This window comes from Vidua chalybeata, chromosome 4 (assembly GCF_026979565.1).
Source record: "Vidua chalybeata isolate OUT-0048 chromosome 4, bVidCha1 merged haplotype, whole genome shotgun sequence".
NCBI classification, from domain to species: Eukaryota; Metazoa; Chordata; class Aves; order Passeriformes; family Viduidae; genus Vidua; species Vidua chalybeata.
In genome coordinates, this window is record NC_071533.1 from 38,916,412 (window position 1) to 38,928,131 (window position 11,720).

The 11,720-nt window shown below is 43.8% G+C and overlaps 1 protein-coding gene across 1 annotated transcript in view; it reads right to left on the bottom strand.

Moving 5' to 3' along the window:
* The window catches only part of SNX25 (sorting nexin 25), an 80,758-nt gene extending 75,998 nt beyond the window's left edge, over window positions 1-4,760 (bottom strand). Inside the window, exon 1 of the mRNA XM_053940048.1 lies at window positions 4,480-4,760. Coding sequence (XP_053796023.1) covers window positions 4,480-4,722 — 243 coding nt within the window. The 5' untranslated portion in view covers window positions 4,723-4,760. The remainder of the gene's footprint in view (window positions 1-4,479) is intronic.
* Window positions 4,761-11,720: the final 6,960 nt, after the last annotated feature.

The following is an 11,720-nucleotide window of genomic DNA, read 5'->3' on the forward strand; positions in this document are numbered from 1 at the left end:
TCACATGTAGTGTGATTTGGCTTCAGGGCCAGAAAGGGAGAGTGTTAGTTTACTTTCACTCAAAATTGAGAGCTATTAAACTGTAGTAAACAATAGTGACCAAATACATCAGGAGATGAGTTTTAAAGGAATACTGAAAATAATTGACAACTGTTAATTGTAGGAAACTGAAGATAGGACATTAAAATCCATGTACCCTTTTCACTAGGAAAAAAAGCACATTTACTATCCTTCTGTTAGTGCTGCAGACAGACTACTAGATCCTTCTCTATACAGAGTAACAGTCAATCTGCATTTGAAATGCAGTACTTAAATCTAACAAACTAATCATTGTTTTTTTGCATTATTTAAATGAAGTTGATAACCCAACTCTCTGTTACTCGGAGCTTTTGCTTTGGATCAGAGTCAAAACATTATGCTGAAAAGAAAACCCTGTCTCTGCCAGGTTTTTTGGCAGAGAAACAACTCACACAAACGTGGGAAAAGTGTTTTCCCTCCCCTCCCCACTAACTTGGTTAACATGGTTCTTCACATGAGTCAAAGCCATCTCCCTCTACACCAAGGTAAAAGGAGTTTTGGGAGCAAATTCGAATTTTAAAGGGTTATATAGGTTCTAACCCAGGGCTATCTTTGCTATGAACAAGTCCACTGGTACTTGAGAAGTGAAAATCCCCTTTAAAAAAGACATTCTCACTAAAGTACAATTGGGTCATCATGTCTTTTTGCTGTTCTCCTCCACCACAAATCATCTTGTCCTAAAACAACTCCTGCAAAGTGCTGAAAAATACCTGACAATAATATAATGTAGAATTTCAAGGACTCATTCAATTCCTATTATTTCAATATCAATAGAAACTATTTACCAATATTATCAGTACCTGAAAGTACTTAAAGTATTAAGTAAGACATTATTATGAGCTGCCTGTACACCTCTCTTCCAACAAAACAGAGATCTCTATGTGGAAGCCAGGAGACTGCCCAGATAGTTTCTGTGAACAGAGCTGTCACCTACAGAAAAAATACACTGAAAGCACAATTTATCATGGGGATACAAGTCTTGATTTGCAATTCTCAGCAGATTTCAAATGTTTTTTTCTGAGATACCTGACTTCAGAAGGTCTTCACCTTTCAAGTCACAAAGGAGTTACACAAAAAATGGGCAAAGCACAGCTTCACATTCAAGAAGCTGGCTTCTCTAGTTGCAAATTCAAGCAAAATGAAAAAAATATATATGTACCTTGCTCTTCTGAAGTCCAAACCTGCTACACTGTACTTCCTCACTCATATTCCTCACTTGCATGAACAGGTCCATGAAAATCAACAGCATTGAACTCTCACATGCTAAGTGGTTGCTGAATTGAGAACATACGGAAAACTCCCTTTATTCAGCACAGCACGAGGGACTCCATTCAACTTCCCTTTGAAGCTGGTCAAGAGTACTCCCACTTGCTTTCCAAGAGCTGAGTCTGACTACAACTAGAGTAAATATTTATTCCTGAATACTTACTGTTTCCTCATTTGTTAACCCCAATGTGAAAAATCACCCAAAAAATGAAAAGTGAATTGTCTAAATTTTGAACATAAAACACATGAAGAGTGAGATACCAGTCATAATAAGGTTTTTCATTTTCTCAATTATTAGGCAAACAGATAGTTCTTCCTTATTCTTGAGGAAAAGAAAAAACAAGGCTGAAAAAATTATAGCTTTACTGTCATCCTACTACTGGCTCCCAGAAAAGACAAAAGGATCATAAGGCTCGATGAAAAACATGAGAGTAACAACTGAATCATAAAAAAGTAGAGTAAATGCAAAAGGATGGAAAATGAAAAGACTAACTATATCAGATAGTTTTAGTGAATGGCCTACATTTCTATAGGCTGCCTATCTAGACAATTTTATTTTCTTCACCTACATGTTGCTGAAGATCCAATTAGAAAGTTTGCTACACATATAAAAAATCATGTTCAGAAAAACTCTTAAAGAAGCTTTGCAGTCCTGAAGCCACTTGGTACCAAAAAGAAATCAATAAAACTATAAATTGAAGGTATGAGAAATCCAATTAAGATGCCTGGCATTACATTTTCTAAATAGAAAGGGTAAAATAACTCACTCCTTTTTTCAACATCCCTTTCATGTAAGTAAACTTTTGGGAACAGTGCAAAGAGGAAGGAAAGAAAAAACTGAACGGAGTCAGGGAGAGGGTAACAAAATAATCCTGGGAAAAGGGTTCTAGCAGGTACTGCTGCCTTACCAGTGAATTTTAAATACCAAATTTCAATTCCCTTCTGAAACAAGAAACACATCCCATAGAGCTATAATAAATGCAAACACTACAAATTAGACCACACAATGCAACAGCAGGTGTGCACTATTTATATATACAAATCCAATGGATGAACAAAACAGGAGAGCATCCTCAAGAGAAATGTACAGTAACATCACAAAAAGAAAGTGCAGATGGTACAGTAACAGAAGAGGCTATTTGTTTCTGGCAGTTCTAGTTTCACTGCTGTTCTGTAAGCTTATGTTTTTCAGTAGGCTTACATTTTTCACAAAGGAGGAGACAAAGAAAGCAATGAATCTTTTTTTTTTTCTTCATATCTTGGCTTCCCAAATTAAATTGGCTGTTTAACAAATCTGAAAGTAGATCCTTATTCCAGCAGCAGGGAGATTTTGATTGCTAAATTTATGTATAGATCTTTTTGATACTATGTAAAAGTAAGTTAAGTCACTCAGAGGTTCAGATAAGTATACAAGTGCATAATGCCACTGGAGCTATGACATTAACACTGAAACATTTATTACTGTAAATCCCAAAGCAATAGGAATTGTTGTTTTGATGATCAATTGATCCATTTAAATATTTTTTGTTTGGCGTAACATAGTTGTATGGCTAAAAACAAAAGCATACAGTCCTTCACTAGAAGGTGCTTATGCATCTAACACACATTTGTTACCTAGCACTCCCCTGACAAAAACCAGCTGAACTATCCCTAGCTTTACCCACCTTTTGCTTATCGTTTTGTGCATTACACCTTCTTACTTCCCTCCTTTAACGCTCATACACATTATTTATTCTTCACTTCCTTCAGAAAGCTGAGTATGATGTTGAGTGTTCAAAGCAAAGATGATGTTTAAAAAAATTCTACCAGTAAGACGAACACATATATCCTGAATGCACCTTTGCAAGTTGTATTATTCACTGAATTCAACAACCCCCGGCCAAATGATCCAGGCTGGCTTCCATTAAATGCAGACCAAGAAAAGCATATTGCTCCCAAGCACAGGCTCCTTCTCTCCCTAGGTCAAAGAGTGAAGGAATAAACCATTACTACAGGTTGTTAGCAATTTGATTGACAAATCAGGACAGAAAGACAACTATATCAGCAAGTGATTTGTATTAGGTTCTCTGCCCTGCCAGCACCCTCTGTTCCGCAAACTCAGCTGCACCGACTGCAGCCCCAGAAACACGTGACAGCGTTACTTACTGCTGCCGAGAAGCGTACGTGGACTAACTGTAACAAACTGGGTTACCAGAACAGCTAGGCTGCACACCCAGGTGACACAAATTCCCTTCCCGTTCAGAGTGCTCTCAGGTATCCTGACACTACAGAAGGGAAACAGCACTTACACAGTACAGTCTATTTATTGCTGCAGCAGTTCATGTGCTAACACACCTACAAGTCACCATAAGGGCCCAAGGGCTCCAGGCTGGAGTCGCCAGCTGTAACATTAAAAACCACATCCCTGTGACCAATGGCAAAGCAGGAGTGTGGGCAATCCTCAATTTGCAGCAGTAGTTTTTCAGGCTCATCTAGGATCGGCTCCCAAGCACTGAATGACGGGGAACAGGGCTGTGGATAGGAGGAAAGTTTCCAAATGCCTCGTGCTATCAGTCCCATTCAGAAGAACCCGAAAAATACTAAGCTATGAGCTACAAAGAGCTCGTGAACTAGTACGTTTTGGAATACGTACAGAAAATGAAATTGTTTCCCTTTTGCACAGAGCTCTGCAACGGCTTGAGTACAAAATGGCACTAGGATAACACTATCTGAAGCTGTCCAACTTCAGAGAACGCATTAAAGGAACACTAAGCTGTCTCTTCGACCAAGTCTCTCTTTTACCAGTGACATTTCAATGGGAGGAGCAGAAAAGGATTTGAGACACAGACACCGTGGAACGAACACAGTGAACCACCTTGAGAGCATTCCCGCAATCCGGAGGTCCCTCTTGGAGCGAAGTGTTGATTTTTCCGGTGTGCCTGCTACCCTCCAACACAACTTTTGCCATTTAAAGCCCCGTCGAGCGGCAGAGCGCGGGCAGGCTCCTGCGGCCGCGGTACGACAGCAGGACACCGTGTTCGGGTGGCGCGGCGTTCCACGGCGGAGCGAGAGCCGCGCCACCCCCGCCCGCCGCCGGGCAGGGAGGGCGCGCCGCGGCCACCGCCCGCTCCGCTCCACTCCCCTCCCGCTACTCACCCCCACGACCGGCCGGACCGGAGCGACGGCGGCGAAGTCCGGCGGCGGCAGGCGGCGGCGGCCGCGGCACATCAGGACGATGAGGGTACCCAGCGCGGCGGCAGCAGCGGCGCAGCCCACGTAGAGGGCGAGGCGGAGCAGCAGCAGCGCCAGACACGGCGGCCCGCCGCCCCCTGCCTCGGCCCGTTCCTGCCCCAGGTGGACGACGGACACAGCCAGAAGCCCCAGTCCCGCCGCCAGCATGAAGCGGGATGAGCCGGGATCCTCGTCCTCCTCGTCTTCCGCCGCCTCCTCCTCGCCGCCGCCGACCACAGCGGCGGCCGCCGGGGCGCTGCGGCGGCGCGCCTCGCCGCCGGGGCCGTGCGAGCCCAGCGGGCCGGGGGCGGCGGCCCCCGCCGCCTCGGACTGCCCGGCCGTGCTGCTAGCGCTGTCGACACCGGGGAACATGCTGCTCCTGGCGCCGCTGGGAGCAAGGGCATCTCCCGCCGCGGCAGCTCCCTGCGAAGGTCGCCGCTCCCGGGCCCCCCCCCCTCCTCCGCCGCCGCCGCCGCCTCCTCCGCCGCCCGCCGCCGCCACTGGCACCGCTGCGGCCGCCGGGGGAGCCGGAGCTCATGCCCAGCGGCAGGAGGGTGCACGGCGGCCGGGCCGCTTACTGGCGGCAGCGCTGCCCCGCGCTGGGCGGCGGGAGCCGAGCGCCGTGGCAGCAGCCGGGGAGGCCCCGCCGCGCCGCTCGGTGTCCGGCCGGGGAGGGGGCGGAGGCGGGGGCGGTGCCTGGCGGGCGGGCGGGCCCGGGACATGTGCGGCTGCCGCACCGCCCCACGGCGGGGCCCGGCCCGGCCGGACCGTTTTGTACCGTGTTGCGACCTGGGGAGCTCCGCCGTGGCGGGGTCGGAGGCGTCCCCAGGCACAGGCCGGAAAACGGGTACGCTCGGACGAAGCGAGGGGGATCCCCGCCGGCTGCAGTGTGGAGCCTGGCTCCGCGGAAAGCTACGGAACGCCTCCCCGCCGCGGGGGCTGTAGCACGGAGGGCGGGGGTTAGGCCCAGAGGGACCCGGCATGATCAGACTGGGTCATCGAGGCCCTGGCTAGAGCTTAGGATTAAAGCCTGGGCGTGGGGCATCTCAGAGTTTCGGACACCCTCCTGTGTGCGGGCGGTATGCACCCCTCTGCCTGCTCCCCTCTAATCAGCCAAAGGAAGTCATAAATTACTGGACTTCAGAAATAAGAAGTTCATTGAACAGCACTGAAGACGGTACAACAGCGATTCTAAAAAAACACAGTCTCACCACCCCAACAGAAGCATGCCAGCCCTCCTGTCAGTACCCTCTCTCCGTTGTATATTTTATATCTGTGGTAGATCTGAGAATAAATTCTTGGAAGAGCACAAGGCTTGCCATATTTCAGCTGTGCTTGGGACACATGTTCATCTTGCCATAGGTGCAGCGCAGCTACAGCTCCACCAAAAGTGTGAGCTTATAGCAGCTCCGAGCCAGCTGAATTGGGAGGCCTTGATCTCTTCCGAGTGTTGTCTGCAGAAACCAGCTTCATTATCCAGTGTGCAACAAGCCAATAATTACACACTGAAGAGAGACACTGACTACTTATTTCAAAGTTGTGCAAGCCTGGGTGCTCAGTGGTATTCAACAAATCAAGCACACCAAATATCAAAACTTTTTACTATTTATGCATTTTAGCAAACAAAGGAATTAGTGTTCATCATCTACAAGTTCCATAGTTATCTTATTAATTTGTATTTTCTCCTCCATTGGCTAACGATTTCTCATTTCCCATTGATTGTTAGTATTTTATCCTCTATTGGCTAATGATGCTCTCATTTCCCATGCTAATCAGTCTGTATGCTCAGCCTTCTTTTGATTTGGTGGATTTTTTGGGTCAGTGGTCCTTGAGTCAGTGGTTGTGATGTCCCTCTGCTGGAATTACCTTTTATCAAGTTGGAATTGATTTCAGCACAATTGCTGAATTGGGTTTACTGGTTCTTCCTTACCTTGGGAGTTCTGCCAAATGTCCATGTGTCCCATAAATTCTTCATTCTTTGTGTCCACTATCAGTGGTACATCCTTTTCCCCAAGCTTTGTTTACCTCCCCCTAGGTCTGAGATCACTGAAGCACATCAAGCCCTAAACATTAACAGTGTAATTCCACCAACAAGTATTTTGTTTTTCTAACACATAGACATCACTTAGAGCTTGCTTTTTAGCTGCTACCTGTTTTGAAGATGACATCTCCCTTCTTCTTGATTAGTCTTGAAAGTATACAAAGATCAAACATAAAAGAGCATCCTTTCTTAAGAGAATTTTTACAATATCCCACATTTTACAACAAGAGTAGGAGTAAACGGCAATGCTTTCCTTACAGAAGCCACACTATGCAAAAGTGGATTTACAAGCATTTACTAATGGGCTTCATTTTAATAACAGATACCTGTAAACTCTATAGAAATGTTTAGAGGTAAAAGTGTACTGGTAAGCAGCTGGTAAGATTGTCATTGCTGTCAGTTGAGGTGCAAAAAAAAAAAAGCCCTGAATTTTACTTTTTAAACACAGTTATTGTTGCAGAGGTTGCAGTAGTGATTTATTTATTCGTGCTCTCTAAAAAAGTTACTTCTGTCAAATGAACTCTACTAGTCAGATGAAGAAAAGAAACAAAACCAAAGTTCTGATCTTGTGTTTACATTTCCTTATAACTTCTATGGTGCAATAAAGCAGCATTTATAAAACCAGACACCAAACTTCCCTGAGCTTCTGCAATGCTAAGCAAGGCAGAACACTGAGCATGAATAGTGCAGGTGTCCAAAAGTCTGTTATAGCCCTGGAGCAGCACTGTAATAGGGAATTGTGTGTCAGCTCATGGTGCAGAACTGTAATGGAAACAGGCACAGAAGAGCGTGGAGCCAGTCAGGATTCTGAGTTACAACAAATGTTTTACTCCATTACAATATTTTCTAAGCTGTTTCTAACCTAACTCACAGTGTCTGATGGGCTGGTGTCCATATATACCTGCCTGTGTGTATTAGACATTTGCATATGTATTTCCTCTCAAAATCAGAAAAAGTGGTTATGAAGTGATTTTAGGGCCCCTGTTGGTCACTTATGAAAGGAGACATTGATCCTTAATCTGATCCAAAGTCCTTACAGTAACTTAGTCCTTAGTAAGATAAAATATATTATTCTATTACAGTTTGTTTTGTTTAGTGGATATTAAATTGCACAAAATCCTTTTAAACCCTCTAATTTCAGACCATTCATAGAGTACCCAAAATTGATTCTTTAAGTAACATGTCTAATGTGATTAAAGGTAAAAATCATCATATCATAATAGTGAAAATACTATTGCAATGGCAGTCCTTTCCCATGTGAATTACTATGTGGTTAAACATCCTAATGATTCACTTACGGGCTTTATGACCAGGGTTTCTTCAATACATAAGACCATTAAAACCAGCAGAGATTCTTGCACAGTCTGAAAGCTTTTGGATAAGGCCCAACATGCCAGAAGGTTTCTTATATTTTATTTTCATCAGGTAGAAAATAGAAAACAAATATCTATCTCCCAGCACACACTTTACTCATCAAAGATTTCAGAATATACAGGACTTTGGACTGAGTTCAAAATCTACTCTGGGATCTTTATTAAGATCCATACAAGAAACCAGACAGAGACCTACTGTAAATGCTTCAGTGCCTGGGCCACTGTCAAAACTACTTAAGGGAATTGAATTTTTAAATTAAGCTGAAGCAGAGCATGCAATGTTGATAGTCCTGTGTAAACAGAAAGTATTTTCTTACAGTATTAATTCTCAGAAGTGGAGAGGAAGATAAAAAAAACAAACCTACCTGCAGTAACAATTTCGTCCTGCGGTGCTTATGCACAGAGCCACTTTTTGTCTGACTGAGTAATCCCACCTATTTTAGCTAGGATTTACACATCATACCCTGAATTAGATATGTCTAAATCAACTCAAGTGTGTATCCATAGAGCTAGAAGAAAATTTGATTCTTTTTCTTTTACCTCTTAGTAAGTTTCTGTGACTTTTCGACCTGAGGCACAATTCCTAATATTTTGGATTATAGCCTAGCTCTACTGAAGTTAATAGCAATTTTCAAGTTTACCTCAGTGTTATTTGAACTTCCCCTTTTGTACTTTAAAAATTACTTTCCTGTGCAAGACAAAAGGACTTCAGTGAGGTCAATTTTCTGAACTGGGGATTACTACAGGCTCTTTCTGTAACTATTTACTCATTCATAGAACTAGTTTATGAGAAAAGAGATTCAAATTCTACCTTATCAAAGCATTACAGCAAATATCTTTCCTACAGAGATAAGACAATTGCTTCTTTTAAAAGATAAATTATGTCTGATTTGGGGAAGGATTCAGCATCTTCACTATTTTCCTTTGAGCTATCATTTATCTTTGTAACATACCATAGAAAAAATCTCACTGATTTTAAGTTTTGCAGCTGCCTTTAGTGACAATCGTTCAGCTTGCACCTTTACAGTACTGCAAACTTTAAACTTAAATTAGTTTGAACTTTCAAATGTTTAGGCAAGATTAAAATGAATACTTTTCCTGTAGGCTTTTTCACATTTGATTTCTGTTTTGTCAGCCTTTCTAGCTCAGATCCCATTGTTGTAAAAGGACTAAATCAAGTTACCACTTCTCAATTAAAACAAAAAAGATACATTATAGGCAAAAAAGAGGTCTGTATAGTGCTTACATAGTTTATATTTTTAGCATACTTACAACTTTGAATAAATTACATGCTTTTTTATAATTGCTGTAGTGCTGCATTGCAGTTACAGTCATACTAGGAGTTTATAGAAACTTCTAAGGTTCAGAGCACAAAACCCAGAACTGCTTGTGAACTTGTAAACCTGGTGATAAACCAGGAAAACCTGGATAACTAATACTGTTAGAAGCAATCATAGGAATCCCAGAGCAAGAGAAGTGGAAATTGGATGTTATACTTCTCAGTATCTTAAATGTACAAAATATGTAAGTTGCACTAATATTAGCTGATTTTAATTTTTGCTACACCTTTTAAGACAGTGGTGTTGTATTTTGCATATTTGCAGTCAGGAACTTGACATACAGGAAAAAATTACAAAAGCACCCATTCAGTGTCCAATGTAAGGAACCTAAGACCTCACATGGCAAGGTCAGCAAAGGCTTAGCATTTTGTAGCACGTCTTCCATGTACAGTTTCCACTGATTCTAACAGCAGTTTTCATTATTCAACATTTCAACAGTGAACTGAGAGAGGTGCCAAAAAAACAAGAGGGAAACACATGACAAGTATAAAAATCTAGTCAATGTAATTTGCGGAACCTCCATTAAACACTGTGTAGCACAAGTAGGACTTGACTCTGGTTAACTTAGACATGTTCAGTTGTATTAGTCAAGAGATTTATTTCTTTTCTTGTAGTGTTCTGACACATTTGCTACATGTATTTTAAAAAATGTGTATATGTGTGTGTGTGTGTGTGTGTGTGTGTGTGTGCGCACATACATCCATACATGTGTGCCTATGTGTGTGTGCCAAGTGAAATAGGACAATATACACAATAGTTGATTTGGCTGCACAGCCCTGATTTAATTCAAAGTTCAGTATGCTCAGCAAAAATGTGATCATGTCATTAAATCTCTTTCCTGATGAACAATGGGGCCAAAGTAAAGCTGAATTTCATATTTTGAATATGGGGATCAGCAATCTGGAAGTCTCTCTTTTCACATAATTCTTTCCTCCATTGTTAAAAAGTAACATTGCTATTATTAAGATATGATATTGCAACTGTTCTTTTTGAAAGACCTGTAATCTTTCCCATCCTTAAACAGGAAACTACCACTTCTCAGGGGCAGATCACCAGTAGGTAATCACCACTTACCTATTCAGTACCAGGAGTAATGAAACTGTCTGAAGTTTCAGTTTTTACTGAACTTCAAGGTAGCTTGGGGAAGGGTCCAGATCCAGCCTCAAATATTTGGATGAGACTTCCCTAGAAGTCCTCCAGATAAGTTGCCCCTTTCCATTTCCTCAGGATACATCACCCAGTGCTGCAACCCTGGCACTATAATGTAGTGGCCCATCACATCGACCTCTGGTCCTGTTGCCTTAATATGGGGCACCATCACCTTAAGGTGGCTCACAATCACCTCAGCCAGGGGCACCATTCACTTAGCCTGGGTCCCCCTCCAGTCTTTATTGGGCTGCCAGCACATCAACCAGGAATGCCATCACCCCAGCCCAAGGCACCACCACCACAATCTGGGGCACCATCAACTTGATATGGGGCACTGTTACCCCAACATGGAAAACTATCACCTCAGCATGGAGCCTCATTGCCTTAACCTGGGGGACCATAACCTCAACCTGTGATTCTGTCCCCTCACCCTGGAACTTCATGATCAAAATCTAGGGGCAATCACCTCAACTAGGGGCATTATTTCTTCAGCTTGGGGCCCCACTGCATCTCAGTCTGGAGAACATGACTCAAACTATCATCTTGGGGGCCCATTGCTTTCACCCAGCATACCATTGTCTCAGCCCAGAAGCCCACTGCCTCAGCTTGAGGCACAATCACCTGAGCACACAGATCCATCACCTCAGCCTGGAGCAACATCACTGCAACCTGGGGACCCACACCCCAACTTGGGGCACAGTCACCTTGTCTCAGGGCCTCATGGCCTTAGTAAGAGTCCCAGCTCTCTGCCCCATGCCCACAAAGCAAATAAGGGCAGGAGGGGACTGATGTGTGTATCAGAAATAGCTGGCCAGCAGGACTAGGAAAGGAATTCTTCCCCTGTGCTTGGCACTGGTAAGGCCACTGCCTGAGAACTATGTCCAGTTCTGGACCTCTCAATTCAGGTAGGACACTGAAGCACTGGAGCAAGTTCAGAGAAGGGAAATGAAGCTGGTGAAAGATCTGGAGCACTGGCTTTAAGAGGAAGAGCTGAGAGAGCTGGGATTATTTAGCCAGAAAAAGAGGAGGTTCCGGGAAGACCTTATGTCTCTCTAGAACTACCTGAAAGGAGGCTGTAGCCAGGTGGGGATCGGCCTCTTCTCCCTGGCAACCAGCGACAGGATTAAAGGACACAGTCTGCACCAGGGGACGCTTAGGTTGGACATAAGGAGGAATTTCTTCACATAAAGGGTGATCAGACATTGGAACAGGCTGCTCAGGGAGACGGTGGATCCACGGTCGCTGGAGGTATTTCAGGAAAGA